This window comes from Dipodomys ordii, unplaced genomic scaffold, assembly GCF_000151885.1.
Source record: "Dipodomys ordii isolate 6190 unplaced genomic scaffold, Dord_2.0 Scaffold131, whole genome shotgun sequence".
Lineage (NCBI taxonomy): Eukaryota > Metazoa > Chordata > Mammalia > Rodentia > Heteromyidae > Dipodomys > Dipodomys ordii.
Window position 1 is genome coordinate 2,611,640 of NW_012267347.1, and position 17,090 is coordinate 2,628,729.

At 45.3% G+C, this 17,090-nt stretch overlaps 1 protein-coding gene across 2 annotated transcripts in view; it reads right to left on the minus strand.

Moving 5' to 3' along the window:
* Positions 1-16,628, minus strand: part of Cadm3 (cell adhesion molecule 3) — a 31,244-nt gene extending 14,616 nt beyond the window's left edge. Inside the window, exon 1 of one of the 2 annotated variants that reach the window (XM_013030705.1) lies at positions 16,364-16,602. In XM_013030705.1, the coding sequence (XP_012886159.1) occupies positions 16,364-16,445 (82 nt within the window). In that variant the 5' untranslated portion in view covers positions 16,446-16,602. Of the gene's footprint in view, positions 1-16,363 lie in introns of both variants that reach the window. The other variant, XM_013030704.1, reaches the window with a different exon arrangement.
* Positions 16,629-17,090: the final 462 nt, after the last annotated feature.

Below are 17,090 nucleotides of genomic sequence, written 5' to 3' on the forward strand. Positions count from 1 at the left end.
AGGAGTCCTAGCAAAAGGTATAGCTGTAATAGAAAACTGCAGAGATTCCGGCCTCCGTAGAAGCAGCTCCCCTTTCCCAGGCTCCTGATGGGCCTCTCCTGGGAGATTTGAGAAATTACTCTGTTCTGCCCAATTGGGGAGAGAGAGCTAAGCAGAGAAGCCCGGAAACACTGTGTTAGGCAGCGAGAAGGAGGGGGGGCAGAAAGGTTGATGAAGATAAGCTGATAAAGGGGAGGACGAGAGAAGAAAAGAAAGAGGACCAAAGAAGGGACCAGAATCGTGCATATCAGTAGCAATGCTGTCTCTGAGTGTCGAGCCTGCCCCCTGCCACCTCCTATGGACATCAAGGATGGAGACCATCAGAAGTTGGTGAGTGTTTCTTCATCCTTTTCAGATTGTGTGCTTGTGGGTGTTCTGCACTCACACACGGGAGGAGAGGGCATTGGTTGTACAGTTGTGCAGTTGAGGCACAGGATGGTGGAAGGGCAGAGAGAATGTTGGGCAAAGGGTTCCATGCTTGCTCTCAGAACATTAGTACTCAGCACACAAAATGAGCACCTCAAGGTGGCCTTTGCCCAAAGGAGCAGTGGAAATCACTTCTGCACACCTCCTCATATCAGACTTTCAGTCTGCAGGGTGGGCTTTAACATTTACTTTCAGAGATAAAGCAACCAGCTAGAATCACCTTTTAAGATGAGGGTGCAGAGAGGCCGAATGGTTTGCCTAAGGTCCTCTCCCAATGGCACACATGGCACACCACCTCCCAATAATCGTTCCCCTCCCTGGGGACTTCTCTCAAAGCTTTGTCATCAGTGTCCTGTCTCTTGGAGCACTGCATCACACTGCATTGTGATGGTCTTCTTCGGTTATCAGTTTCTTCATCTACATTGAGCTGGCTGGAGAGCAGGAGCCTTTACCCTTTTCATCTTTGTCATCTTTGTGTGTCTTTACTACCTAGCCTACAGTGGGCTCTAGGTGCGTATCATTGACTTGGGTAAGTCATTCAGCTACATTTGGTCCTGTGCTATATATTTTTCTTAATCAGGCAGAGCCTGTCTTCTGTCCAACAAAATGGGTTCTGGCGTCACTCTCCTGCTCCTTGGTTCATCTGTGATTTTTGCTGCACCCCTTCTCAGTTGCTTTTCTCCTCCCTCTCCTCCTGCAATTCTGCTGTCATTTTTTTTTTCTGTATAGGACAAATAAGGAAGATGGTGAGGTACATCATTCAACCCAAGCAATTGTTCAGATGAGAAGTCTGGTCGCAATTAACCGCCAACAAATCGTATATTTGGGATATGTGTGATCTATTGTCTTCTGTAGGTTGGTGGAGAATTCATGTTGGTTTGTAGTTTTTTAAGATATTGTTTAAGAGGTGGCTGGGATTATTTTCCCCTCTGAGGGTGATATTTCTTCCTTTAATTTGATATTGTACTTAGGATCTTAGGCTCTCCTCTTGAGAACTATCTGTTTATGTGCCTGAAAATTTCCTTGCTTTTTAAAAATGCAATCACTACATACACCTGTAGTGATAAATTCTGAATGACCACTCCCTTGGGAATGACAAGTGGTTATAATACTATGCACAGAGCATGATAACTAGCAGAAATTATAGCTACTTGATAAAAGGCTGTACCTTTGGGGGATTCACATTGTGCCAATCATTTATGACATCAGTCTGATTTTCCTCAAACAGTTCAGACAAGAAAAGGAGGGAAGCTTGGGAATTTCTGAATGGGCCACATGTACTCTGGAGTGGAATTCACAAGAATTCTGCTTAAGATCCTTGGAAGGAGCTACTGGCAATGCTAGCAAGACTGAGATGGCAAACCTATTAGTGAGAGAAAACCCTTGTTAACCCAGGTAGAGCTTCAGTTATATTGGTCTCAGTTTATTTGCTTAGAAAATTTTCCTGACTCTCCATTGTCTGCTGATAATATTCAGAATTGTTAGCCTGTCCTTCTAGGTCCTATATGATTTGGTGCCAACCTACCTTTCAACTTTGATTTGCTTTACTTTCACTTATCCCATATTCCAGACATATGAGCTATTTAGATTCCTCTACAACCCTTTGCTTTCCTCTGTCTATTCTGTCCATTTTTATTTCTTGGGAAGTACTCTGTGTATTACATTTGCTGGACAAATGCTCTGTCACTTCAGCCATGCACCTAGCCCTTTATTATTTTAGTTACTCTTCATAAGGTCTTGCTTTTCTTTTCTTGCCCATGCTGTCTTAAGTGATAATCCTTCCAATTCCTAACCTCACAAGTAGCCATAATTACAGATGCATGTCAATGTACCTGCCCTCCATTCCCTTATCTATAATAACTCTGTTAATAATTCTGTCCACCCATCTTCATAGGTCTCAATCACATCAGTCCTTAATTTCTACTTTTATAGCACCTCTCTGGAGAAGTCTTCCTTGGTGATCCTAATTCCTATTCCTCAAGTTACAACATTTTCCTTAAATCACACGCCACTTTCCACTTTGTGCTACAAGTGTTGTTTCCCTCCTAAATTGTAAAGGTACTGTAAGCAGGATTGATGTCTGCTTCATTTTTGTATCTAATACTACCCCTAATACAGCATAGTGCCATACAATGTGTGTAATAAATATTTATGAAGTGAGTCAAACACTGAGCATCATCTATTAAAAAAAGAATCTACCAATATCGAGGAGAGATCAAATCATCCAACATAGGAAAAATAGGCCAAGAAGATGGCAGGCTACCTAGAGATAGATGGTTTACCATCTACAAGTCAGAGAGACTTGATATTTATAAACTTTCTATATGTAAAATCCAAGTTGAATGTTCCATATGCATAATCATAGACATGTTTTCATTAGGTATTATAACACATAGGATCAAGCTCAGTTAAGGAACTTATCCATATGACAAGTTTCCTATGTCTGGGATAAGACAGCCTTTAAACTTGAGTTGCTGTGACCAAAGTCCAGATTTTACTGTATCTTTGTACGAAGCTGCTGCCTTTGCTTCAGAAGTATGTATTTTGTGTTGTGTGGCTGTAAGGGCATGGATAGATAGATTGCTTGTTGCTATGGCTGACTAGGTGGGGTTGGCTTACCCAAATAATATGCACAGTACTCACCTGCAGAATGATAAAAATAACAGAGTAGTGAGTTAGAAGTGGGTGGTTGTGCTGATGGAGGTGCCGTGATGTGTACCAACTGAATTGCATTTTTAATTGGATTTCTGAATGTGTTTTTATCTATACTTCAGGGCCTATTTTGTGTACCCCTAAGTGCCTTACAATGTGGGACTCTTTAGTTAACCAAGCTACAGATATGTTTATTTAAAATGAACAAAATCACTTCATGTTGCCCTAGCATTCTAGAAACTAGGCTAAAAATTAAAAGGTTATCTTCTTATTGATTCTCAATTGCTCTGAGGATTGCCTAATTCTTGTTTTATTTACCCATGAATTCTGGTATCTTTGGGATTCCAGGATACTAGAATATCTGAAAGACAGAGTATTCCTTTCACCCACTGATTTCCTTCAGATTGATTGTTCATATTAAGAGTAGCAGAGGTGGGAATTGGAGACTCACCACCGTGGCTCTTCAAAGCATGCATTGATACCTGCGATTCAGTGCTCATTGCAAGCACAGGGCCTCACACTTAGTAAGTGCTCAATAAATATTTATTGAATAATTAAGTGCATCAAATGAATGCAAATGTATTATATCTGTTATTTAAGTGTCTCTCATAGGAAAGTCTATGTGTGGATCTGTTAGCATCACCCTTGATTACCTGGTTTACATGTCTTCCTTTCCATTCCCTATCTGTTTTGTGGTTTTATAATGGACTGGCCATAGATCTATCAGCAGGGTCATGTGTACACATTTGGGACAAAGGGTTGGAGACCTCTTCCAGAATTGCTGCTGGTCTTACCAGTGCTAGGGTCTGGAGCTCCACTTCCCTGACTGTGGAGAAACCAGCTTCCCTGCGTAAGAGTTGATGATGATGGTGATGATGGTGATGATAGTGATGATGGTGGTGTGGTAATGATGATGATGATCATGGTGATGATGGTGGTGGTGGTGATGACTCAGCATTTCTCTGACTCCAGAGTTAAAAATACTGTTCATCCCAGCCTACTTGTTATTCCTCACGACTACCATGACAAGTGGGTGGAGGAGTGTTATCTCCGAGGGGAAAACACACTGGGGGCTGTGGCCTAAAATACTAGAGGCACCCACTTTTAGAATGGTGTACCCAACATTAGGCAGCTCACTGCTAGGCTCTCTGACCAGATCTTCTTACTGTAACCTATCCCTGGCTCGAAGTTCTTAGGGAATTCTTAGACATATTTGGGCCGCCCACAGGAGAGAATGGCCATGGCATAAGCAGACTCAGAACTCAGCACCTAGAGCTTTTCTTTCTGCTCACAGCCACAGTTTTTCTTTGACAGTGAATGCCTGATTGTGCCTTTGGACCCACTCCGTCTTAATCCTGATTTAGATGATTACTCCAAGATTTGGGGGAGTCACTTTGACTTTAGATCAAAGAAAAAAGAAAAAAAGCTCAGATCCCAAAGGGCTCTCTACACTTTACTTCCTAGATCTGCTCTTTGGCCTGCACCATTGTGCCCCATTTATGCAAATCTCCATCATTGCCTCGTCTAGGACCTTGACAGACTGAATGTCAAGAGTCTCCAACTTTCCATCTTCCACACTTTTCTAATGTTGCTTCTTCTCCCTTGAATTTCTTGTTACCTAATGTCTGCAGTATTGCAACACAGCCAGAGGGGTGGCCGGGCCCTTTCAGAGGTACAGGTGATTCTGTCATCGGTGTCCCTTTGTCTTTTCAGGTACATCTCCTTCTATCTGTGGTGCTCCTCAGGGATGAGACTCTGCCTTCCCCGGGCAGCAGCAAGTCCAGATAACCTTTCCTGAGCTTGGGCATGCCCCAGTTCACATTCATTTCCCAACTTCAAAGCTCAATCAAATTTCTTCTCTGCCTCTGTGATCTAGGCCCCTTCCCTTTCCATATTTTTTTCCCTGTGTGAGCTACCAAGACAGACCTTGCTCCTTCTCATTCTTCCCTGTGTTGTTGCTGTTGTCCAGTTTTTCCTCTCAGAGTCTTGTTTATCAAAAGGCCTGCCTCTTGGGCCTGCAATCACTAATATTACTCTCTCAGGGCTTTGCTTTGCTCTCCAAAGAGTCATGTTAAAGAGAAGTGGAAATAAATGGTCAGCAGGGGTGGGAAATAGAGTCTTCACTGTAGGAAATCCCTATGATGCTAATTAACCTCTTAGCTTGGTAAAGCCTGGACCAGAGATCTAGGGTTTGTAGAACAAATGTCTCACATTTTTAGATTATTCAGGGGTTCTGTTTTAGAAGAACTCAGTCTGGACACAGGCAAGTTTTACCATGTACATGACAGACAACTTTTAGTTCAATGCTCAGCCAGTTGAGAAAGGAAGACATTTGTTTCCTGGGTGTGGGATAGTTTGAGGCTGGGCTTTTCTAGGGGAGATGAGGAAGGCATCTTGGGAGTAATTGGCTAGGTTGCCTGGGGTAGATGTGAAGAAGTGACTGTTACAAAGAAAGCTTACCTTGGTATTAACTTGGGTCTTACTTTAAAAAATCAAATAAAACAATTTTTTAAAGTCATTCAGAAACATTTTCCACATCCAATTGTTTAAAAAAAAAAGTATCACACACTATAGTGCTGTGAAGAAATATGTTTTATATGCTACCTAAAGCCCTACAGTGAATTTGTAGGCTTGGTCATTTTCTACTGACCCCTAATGGCCAGAGGCAGTTATTCCGAAGATCTTTGATTCTACCAGCCAGAATGGAAATAATGTCTTTTCTGCTTCTCTATTGCCAAAGTTCAATAATTCTTCCTTCTTTGGGTTCTACTTCATTGCCTAAAATAGTTTTTTTAAACAATTATTGGAGACGTAGACCTTTAGAGTTGACACAATTTTAAGTAGCAGTCAGTTCAACATTCTCGTGGTTTTGTGTATTTGTGCCCCACCCCCAATGTTGAGGAGCAAAACACTGAGTCACACACCCCAGATTAACTCTCTTCTTTAATGGGGAGAAAGCAAAGATCAAAGAGGTTTAGGACATCAGTGTAGTCACCCAGGCATTTGGTGAGGACTAATATAATTTCATAGCATTTTTGTGGACTAGCAAATTGAAAAGTAAAGTTTCCATTGATTTGAATTTTCTGTCTAGTGATATCTATCTCTCCTTCCTGCTTATCTCTCAGTATGTGATACTGAAGAACCCTAGGACCCTAAACCTCAAGGGAAGGAAGTCTACCAAATACCAAGAGAAGTTGGAGAAGTTGTGGTAAAATTATAGGGAAGGGGGTCCTGAAGATGGGTCACGTAGCACAACTTCATAAATGTCAGATCTTACCAGCAGGTTCTAGTTCTCACGAAAAGAGGGGCTGAAGGGAAGAAACTACTGTCATTTCCTTATGAGTGAAAGTGAATAACTGTGAGGACAGGATCCGTGTGTGTGCACGTGTGTGTGTGTGTGTGTGTGTGTGTGTGTGTGTGTGCATGTGTACACGTGTACTCATGCTCATGTGCCTGGCCTGTGTGTGTTCCTCCTGGAGCATGTCCCCCTAGAGAGACCTGGGAATGCTAACTTGATTTTGAAGTAGGAACCAGGGTCTAGATGAGATGAGAGAAATAGCAGAAGAGCCTGTCTTATTCTTGAACTAGAAAGAAAAAAAAAAACTCTGAAGGCAGAAGTGGGCTTGTGGTAGGCTGGGGAAGGAGGGGGGTGCTCAGAGACTTAGTTAAGATTCTGTGGAGCAGAGACTGGGAAGTGGGTGGCAGAGAAGGAGGTGGGGACAGCTGTTGCTTTGATTTGCTATTGAGTCAGTGTTCTCAGTGCATTAGCACTGGGAGGGAGCCCTGGGCTGGCCCCCAATCAAAACAAGCCCCTCTGTAGCCAATACTGGGCTGTGGCAAGGAAAACTGCAGTTGAAACACAAAACAGAGGGGTATCTGATCCCAAATAGCCCCTTCCTAGCCTCAGCTCTTTCCTTCTGGGACAGGACTATGTGCACTTCACAAGCATCTAGCACTCGGTACTAAAGGCTGGGAGGAGGCACAGCCCAAGGGATGGCTAAGTGACACCTCTCTGTGCACATATCATCTCTTATTGGGATGATAATGACCTTGAGCCATTTTAGGAGTATCTGTTCACCTCATCTTCTCATCCTCTTCTCACTTTTATCACGTACTTTGGAAATCAGGGCAGGGCTGCCTTGGGTTCTGCATTCTACTACAACTGAAAATCAGGAGGAAGATAGATTTTGTTTGAATTCTTTGCTGTCTCCTTAAACTAAAGTGGGAGGATTTTATACCCTTAAAGGTAAACGTGCCACTTTAATAACATACCCAATATAACTAAGGGGGAAAAGATCCCATCTTAAAAAAAGTATTTAGGAAAAGAAACATAACAGAGTTAGACAAGAAATTAATTAAGCTCATTGGAAGGGTAAGAGATGACAGACTGGGAATGGGGACCTAATAGTTCAGAAATTCAAGGAGAAATGAAGAACAGATTTCCCAAGGCTGCAAAATCTCTATCCAGGTCCCAACACCTTGCTCTTGCTCACTTGTCCTCATCTCAGTGTCTGAGTACCTGTTTGAATGCATGGACAGTTTCCCTTTCTAAACAGGCTTCATCTCATTTCCTTTGCTCTTTATGAAGCACTTGCGATCTTTCAGGTTGATGGCTTGGTGTGGTGGGGTTACAGTGCTGCAAACAAGTTTAATTTGTTAGAAGGCAAGCTAGTTCTGATTTTCCTGACTTGTTTTTACTGTTTCCCTTCACTGGATGATCAGAGTCAAGGTGTGGATGACAGGTTCAGGGCAATGCGTAAGAGCGTTACTTGAAGAAGAATGTGTTCTGCTCCACACACCCACACGATCATAGTTTCCCTGATTCCCTCAAGCCTCACTGAGATTTTAGTCTCTCCCCTTCATTCGTCTTGCTTTAGAAAAATAATCTGTGTTTTAAAAGAGTGGTAGAAACGTTATTCACATTAGTCTTACTTTGTGCCTTCTTGGGAATTTAACTCTCCCATGAAACAGACACCTTTTTCCAAGTCTACAGATCTCACAATCCTCCAAATGGCAAATAGTACTGTTTTGACAGAAATATCTCTTCTTCTCTTCTTAAGCCTTCATTGAATGTCTCATCTTTGATGTGGGTACACACTTTTTTTTGTTCCCTAAGATGCATGCATATTCCAACCTGGTTATCCTTCTTCTCTCCTTCAGCATATGCCCTTCAACACACACACACACACACACACACACACACACACACACACACAAATACACACATACCACTATGATCTTCATTATTCATAGCCTTGCTTTTATTTTTTCCAACATAAATACACAGCTTTATTATGACCCAGATACAGAGTCCTTTTCACATGCCCATATTAATGAGAACCCTCTTATTCCAGAAAACCATATGGTATAAACTAAGAGATTCTCCCCAAAGCAGAATTTAGACTCTTTCTTCTGCTCAAACTCCCCAGGAGAGGGCCAGAATTCTCTCCTCCCCAGGGCTGAGGCTCAGTCCATCTGTCACTGACATTGGACTCCAAGGCTTGGAAACCAGAAAAGAGTTGGCATCCTGCAGCAGTTGAGGATAAAGGAAAATATGGGAAGCTTGGGGGCTTAGTGGTGCTGTATTATTTTATATTTGGGTGAGATTATGGGATAGAGATGGAAGGGGAAACATAAAATGTGTTTGAAAAGATTTCATCCTTATAAAGTACAATAACTAGTTAGAACTTGTGAATGCTCTTGCCCCACTGTAATTCCTGCATTTGCTGTATGACAAATGGTTCGGAACAGATGGTAAAACTGGCCCCTTATTTTATCATCATGGAAGAACTCAGTCCCAGGCGCTTTAAAAACTGAACACGATAAATCCTGTTACCTGTCATTGATGTACTTATTACAGTCTTACTAAGAAGTATCAGGTATTTAAATAAGGGACTTAATAGCCTAGTTCACTTTCAGGAGCTTTTTATCCTGTCTGAGAATTTGGATAGGTTCTTGAATTAGAACTGGAAGCAGAGAGCCAGGGGATAGAAGATAAACAATAAACGTATATAAAAGGGACCTGCATATGCCAAGAAAGTCCCTATTGGACATATTAGTTCCCCAGCCTACTTTGCCAAATTCAGTACTTTATGAAGAAAGGGCAGACACAAGTAATGGCTATCTTGGAGATAAATGGCCAAGACATTGTTTTCATTTTTCCTTTTCCCTCAGGCAAGGTGATGCACCTAACCTTCTTGACCCTAAGCTAGAAGTAAATGAGCTAAAAATGGGCTTGTAATTAGCAATCAATATACAATTAATGTAAGTCTGGCTAGATGAAGGAAAATAAATCATTGGAGAATACAAAATTTTGTTATTTAAAAAAAACATGCAACTTTTCTTATTTTTATTTTCCTGGAGAAAAAAAATGGAGAGAGAAGACATGTTTGAAAAATTCCACAGATAAGAATTCACACACAGGGGCATTGAAACAGTTGGAATCTCTGCATTTGTACCCTTCCTGAAATATGTCTGCTCTTCACCAGAACAGGGGGCTTAGGGAAAGGAGGAGATGGGAGATACTCCAGCTGTTCCTGTAACCCCAATTCGGTCTTGCAGAGGGTTCGCTCATAGAGATAAATCACCCTCATTACCTGTCCTTGAGGAATGAAGCTTCTCCTTGTTTCAAATGAGGAAATGAAGGAGGGAGCCTGGAAACTCGTTAGGGAAGCCTGCCTTCCACCTAGACTCTGCTCTAGGTCACTCATAAGTATAACTATTAAATGAACTATCATGCAGTAATTGACATGAGGTAGTTTACACTTAAGGGAAAGTAGTTTGTGGAGTTCTGGTGTGATGAAGGAGCAGCCTAGTTAGTCTAAGACTGACTAGGGCTGAACATTCTTTGATCGTTACCATACTTGATGTCATCAGTGTATTAGCAGATACCCGAGAGAAGAGCAGAGTAAAAGTAGCAAGTGAAAAATAAGATGCATCTACTGAGATATGATGAGAAACTGGTCTCTGGAGTAGGCAAGTTACATTTAAGAGAATTGGTTCTGCATAAGATATCTATAAAGGTAAGGAAATGAGTTGGGTTCTACTATTTGTTTTCTATGCCTCAGAAATATTGGATTCCTCTTATCTATTCAGGTCACCCATGATTACATATTGTCTTTGCATTTGCTAAGGTTGAAGGAAAAAGGAAAAGAAGCACCATGACAGAAGTTAAATGGGCTGTCAAGTTCAGAGTGTTGTTGAGGTTGCATGCTTATGAACTTAGTAGGAATCATCTTACACTTTATATCTGTGGTATATCATGTATGAGCAACATTATCTCAACCTAGTACATGACTGCGTGTAGTTCATTTTTCTATTTATGAAGCCAGACCTAATAAAACATGAAACCATTCAAGGTCACTGTAGATCCCAATTTCCTGAGCATCTCTAAATGCACTTCTTTCTTTTTTTCCCCTAAGAATTGTTCTTCTGTCACCTTCCTTCAATGGACTATAAAGCCACAAGGGCTCATCAGATTTACATCTCAGGGTTTGTTCTTTGTAGTAGATCAGAGACCGTGTGTGTGTGTGTGTGTTGTGCATCAGAGAGGGAATTTTCAGCCCTGTGCTGAGGGCTGCACTGTTAGAGAGTAAAGTAGATTCTGAAGCTTGGAGGTAGAGCAGGACCATGGAGAGCAACAAGAAGAGCCTGGAGTGTCCCTGTCAGGGGCTAGCACCATGGAGAGCTCAAAGCACAGGTAGTTCTACAAAGAGCAGGGGAAGTGGAATCATAGGTTCAAGCAGCCAACTCTCGTAAACACCAACTTTAAAACAATGCACAACTTGTAATCATGCTACAGTCATCACTGAAGAACTCCTGAGGGGCTCTGTCTGAACTGGGCATACACATGCCCAAGAGACTGTGTTAAAATCTGAGGACCATCACCAGAGTTAGTTTGTAGTTCTATAATAGATATCATACCTAGGTACCTAAAATATCTCTATCACTATATGGAGAGGGTTTTTATTTGCTACAACTTATTATCAATAAAATTAACCTTATCTTCTGTTAGAGGAAACAGCACAAAGAGCCTATGCCCCCTCTCAGACACACTAGATCACTAGAAGCCAAAATGTGTTTTTATAACTAGATATGCTATCAGATGTATCCAAGTTCTCTGATACACCAAAAATTGCTATAAATAGCCCATACTCGTTCATACATGGGGAAAAGGTAGGAGATCATATCTCAGAAGGGGATTGTCCTCAGGACTTCAAGTCCTTCACATTAGTTGGGAAATGTGGTCACTGTCTTTCATACCTAGGGAAGTGATTCTTTCCCCAAATGATTCTTTCTTCAATACTTGCTGCTTCAATGAATATGTAAGTGTTCACAGCCTCTACTGTGCAAAGCTCAACAGCTTCATGCGTTTACAACCCTTGAGAGCTTGGGGTCTCAGTAACAGATGAGGTAAATTCCCTTGCAACATGTAAGAGAATGATTGGGTTTGTACTTGCATAGTTACAAAAGTTCTGAGCATTGAGAGCACTCAGCATTACTACTGATCCTAGAAGCAGACATAGGTCCAAGTCCTGTTCTTTTCTCTTTTATAATGACAAAGTATCCTTAAATTTGCTTTCTTCTTAGAGACTTGAATCTTTTCCTAGTGGCTTGCCCCTCCAGGGTATTTTTGTAATCTTCTTCTCTTTCCTTCCCTCCCTCTTCACCCCTTTTTCTCCTTCTTTCTTTTTTCCCTTCATTCCCTCTACTTCTTTTCTTCTATCCCTTCTTCCTTCTCTCTCCCTCTTTCTTTCCTTCTCACTCTGTTTTATAAGCATTCCCATGGGGGTTGCTATTCTCAGAGCCTATTGGTGAACCTCTAGGACATGACCCTGTTCAGGAAACAAAATGTTCTAGTATATTGGCCTTTAGCCAACGGCTAAACAGGAAACATCAAATTCTAACAAGAAAAGTGAAGGAAGACGATCGAGGGCTAGGGAGTAGCTCAGTGGTTGCCTATCAGGCATGAGGCCCTGGGTTTGATCTTCAGCACAAACTTTCTAGTACCCTGGATTTTTAAATTCAGTCGCCAGTAGGGGCAGTCTCAGACCACAACTTGCATTCAGGAAGAATCTGGAGCCTAGATTAACCATCCTTAGATGAAGTTTAATTACTGAGAATTAGAGGACAAAAAAGGTATTGTTGAACCAGTAAACAATATCACAAGAATAGAAAAGAGTGAAGAATGTGACAATGCATTTTTCTCTGGTGACAACTGTGAAGATACTTTCCCCCTAACTTGTGACCTAAGGAAAAACAAATTTTTATCCCATTTTACATATTGTTTGGACTACAAGAGACAGTATAGTAACCACACAGAGTATTAAAATCAAATCTAAGGATTTACAGAACAATGGCACAACTACCCACTCTGCCATTTCAAAGTGACCAGAACATCAAAAAGATGCCATCTGTGGAATTTGATGGCTGCAGAACAGTGAGTCACCCACTCCAAGTGAATCCTGAACATCCCTAGCAAGACACTCTTGAAATGAGGATTGGGTTTTCTTTCTTCCTCTGTTGGATGAGGACAAGATTTTGGACTGTGCAGCAGAATGCCAGGATTATAGGAGAGGATTATAGGAAGAATAAGAGCAATTCTCCTGGGATCTGTTTTACTTATATGATAAAGGAGTTCAAAGGTTTTAGTAAAAACCAACAATGCTGCCCAGACTTGGGGGAGGGGTAGTGTTTAATAAGGAACGTTTGGCCTAACTGCTGAGGAGGCATTTGACATGCCTTAGATTGGGTCCCACATCAGACAGACTGGTTCTTCATGGAAATAACTAGACTCTACTATTCCCACAGCTCTTTCTTAAAAGGAAATTTTCCCTCAACTTCTCTGCGCCAGAATGCACACTATCTTAAGGGAGAGCATATCCTTCCCAAGAGTTACAGCTGCAAACTAGGAAGAGAACAGGAACAGGGTGAATAGAACAGTTAAAGCTGTAACAAGGAACAGAAAAGGGAGGTAGTAGATCTGCCAAACATATCCATGGACAGCACTGTAGAGAATGACTGCTCGATTTCTCTGGCACATTGGGTCTGATCTCTACCCTGGGCACCTAGCCAAGAGGCTGCAGAATGGATAGCAGTGGACAGAAGGTCATTGGGAAAGAGCAGATAGACATGTATGGGATAGGAAAGTGCAAGGTTAGATGGCTGTAATCTGGTCTGAAGCAAACCAAGACTGTCCATCCATCTGTTTCTACAGTGGGACAAATTGCAGAGTTCTAGAAATAACTTGAAGGAAGAACCCAAAAGAGGCTGGTCACAATGTCAAAAGTCAAGCTGCTCACCAGAGAGATGGCCACAGGGTGCATTAGGTTCTTAGGCCTTTTATCCTTTGAAGATAGAGCTGCCAACTTCTGCCAGTACCAGTAGAGAAATAAAAGGGTGGACAGGTGGCAAATTCCAGAGCTTGTAGCCATGGTACTTGTAGCCAGATTCAGATAGCAATTGCTTGCCCTTTTCCAGCTTCTCAATCCCTGTTCAGCCTTGTGAAGCTTAAAAAATGTATGCTGTCCTCAAGGGAGCCATGAACAGAAGCAGTATATGGAATTTATTTTTCTTTTTCTAAGTGGAAAGGGGTGCCTTACTACAATACCTAGGACTATTCAAGCATCAGTGTATTAGGGTTGTTGGTCTTTCAACCTTCGCACCACAAACATTACCTATGAGAGAAGTACTACCTACCTCCCTGCCCACAGGCCCCAGTCCAACTCAGGGGTACTAGACACACTTCTGCATGACCCTGGTAAGAATCACCCTCAGAATGCCATTCCTACGCACTGAGTCTATGTCCCTTCCTCCCACCATCAAAGCTGGCCTTCTCAGATCCAGAAATCAAGAACAAAACTCATTTGACATAAAAGTTCTTGTGGTGTTACATCTTATATGTCAGTCCATTCAGAGCCACTGCACACTAGACCAGTATCCACTATCTGTGGACAAGATGCAGGAAAATGATTCTTTGGAAAGGGAACTCTAACTGCCCTCTCCTTCCTTACCCATTTATCTTAAATTCCCCACTCAGAAGTTAGAGAACAGAACTGTTCTCTTCTTCTCTCCTTTAAGCCTGATTAGAGTTGAACCTTAAGAAAGATCAGCATGGTTAGGAAAGGAAGACCTGATTAGTTCACAGATTTATGCTAGCCTCTCATGTTGACATCCTAGCATAGGAGAGCCTGAGGCTCTCTGGGGTGACACTGTTTTTTTCTCTTTTCAGGTCTCAGCCTGATGCCTTTAGTTTCCATTGCCAAACAGTTGTAGTTTGGGTGACACCTGCCTCTTTAACTCAGCTGACAGGATAGGAAGGCCAGGGGCCAAGGCTAAAAGTCAAGGTCTCCTAGGAGAGTTGTTACTGAGGCACAAACACCCAGCAGCCTGTCTGTGCTTTGCGCTTAGCTTGCTCTTCCCCTGGGACTGGCTCACCTCTGCGAGTAGGGTCGCCCGCACACTCCTCTGGGGAAGGGGATTCCATGCAGGGGAGAGGAGTGGCCGATATCTGTGTGGTGATGGGTAGAAACTCCCCTTTGGGAGTGTGATGAGTCTATAGTGGAAGGAGACCTCCAGCCAACTGTAACAAGGGGGATCCCCAGGGTTCCCAGAGGGACCCCAAGGGGAAGTTCCTTTATTAAAGTGGAAAGAGGGCCTGGGGAGGAGGTCAGGCAAGGTGGAGCTCTAATTCTCCCAGCACCCTGGCTTCTTGCCTGCTTTCCTCCGACGAAATGCTCTACATCATCCTCCTCGGTTCCAGCCCCTCCCCTCCCCACCCCGCCCCGCCCCGCCCGGTGCCCATCCCTGCTGGCCACTGGGTCCATCGCCCAGGAGCCGCCTCCCCTTTCTCCTCCCCTGCGGTTCTTTCTGTTTTTCGTTGGCATCTGGCCGGGCATAGCAACCACCCTCCTTCCAGCTCTCCCCACTTCCCTTTTTGCTCGCTGAGGTCCTGTTCCCGCGTCCCCTCCCCCACCCCAGCCCACCTCCAAAGGAGGAGGAGGGAGAGGGGAGGACAAGGGGGGGGTGGATGCATTCCTTCAGTCCCTTCGCAGACAGCCCTCTGGGGACCCGGAGCTTCGAGCTAGGGCTCCATTCCTGGTCTCCCCGACAGTCTGCCCCATATGCCGCCCCATTACCCGCCAGCAGCCTTCTCAAAGGCGAAGGTGCCGCCACAGCGCTGACCTACATAGCCTGGCCTGGGGAGGGGCGTGGGGGGGCGCTTCCCCAAGCCCCCTCAGCCCGGCCCCGCCTCCCGCCCTCCCCCCACTCCCTTCCTCTCGACCAATACAAACCCAAGAAGGGTTGAGTTGCAGACTGGAAGCAAAGGAGGTTAGGTCTGCTACCCCACCCCAAATGTGAAGAAATGAATGTTCAGCCTCAGGAAAGCTTCAGGTTGCCCATGTGTCTCCCTCCCCAAATACCTTAAGCTTCCTTTTAGCCCAATCTGCACCCCTTCCCTCTCCCACTGGGTTTCTCTTAGATTTTGCCACCTATAGGGGGTTCATCTAAACTGGGGGGTCCCTCCGCCCTGTGTTGTTGTTTTGCTTCCAAGAGAAGCCCCCTTCTTTGCCCACGCCCCCCTCGACAGCCTCACCCAAGCTCCCTTCGCTGCCCACTCGGGGCTCCGCCGCGCGCGGGTGGAGGACGGGCGAGCGGGGGAGCAGAAATGTTTGCATACAGCAGTTTGGGGGGACTGCTGGCTACCCAGCCTCTACAGACAGACAGACACAAACACCCGACACACGCCCTGACAGAAACAGCGACACATCTCACTCCGCCCCCAACACACACCGACATAGACATACACACAGATACTGATACAGACACCAACACAGACGCGCACACCCAGACAGACAGACACACACACAAACACACACATGCACACGCGCACGCACGCACGCACGCACTCACGGACATCAACACATCCAGACCCCGGCGGCTGTTCATAATAGACATCAACCCTGAGAGAACCAGACTTCTGGTGCACGCGCGCGCGCGCGCGCACACACACACACACACACACACACAAGCGCGCGCAAGAGCACGCGCACAACCGACGGTGCACACCGGAGGGTGCACACCCCGGCACACCCCACGGTCCTCAGAGACAGACACAAGGGTATTCCAGCGGCTGGAGACTTGAATCCCCCGGTTCCAAACAAAGCCAACCGGCTCCCCGGCGCCCACCCGCGCCCGGGTCCGATCCCTCCCCGCCGCCCCTGGCGCCGCCCCCTCCCGCACTCACCGTCCTGGGAGAGGTTGGCCCCGCCGGGCGCCCAGCGGCTGGCGAGGAGCAGGAGCAGGGGCAGGGCGGAGGGAGCCCCCATCGCGCTTCCCGGCCGGCTCCCTGGCTGGGCGCTGGCGAGGGTCTCCAGGGGCTGGGGCTGGGGAGACGGGAGGGGGGCGGGGGGAGACGATGTCGCTGTCCAAAAGGGCGCCCCCGAGCCGCTTCCAAGCCCGGGGCCGAGGCGGGGACCGGGAGGGAGCCGGAGCTGCTGCAGTCGCGGGGATTAAATAGGGCGCTCGGAGCAAACCATTCGGTTGGAGGCGGAGGGGGGGTGGCGGGGGGCTGGGCTGGTCGCGGGGGGGACCAGCTGCCGCATTCCCCACTCCCCCCCTGCCTCCCACACCCTCTCCGCACATTCATGGTGCCTTCCACCTTCTCCCCCGGGAGCTCCGCCAGCGCGGCTCGGGTGTGGAGCCCCGGGAGGGAGCTGGCTCAGCCGTGGGACCCCGTGCGCACCCCTCTTCGGCTTGGGGTGAAGGGAGGCATTTGGGCAGGGCGGTGGGCCAGCTGGCGCGAGTGGCCACTGCAGGCCCGGGCAAGGGTGTGTCTGCTAGCCGGAGATCTTCCAGCCCCGCCTTCTCCTTAGGCAACTGGGGATCCCCCCAAACTCGTGTCCCATTCCTACCAACAATAACGGGCCCGGGGGTATGTCCCTAGTGGGTAACTAGTTACCCTTACCATTTTC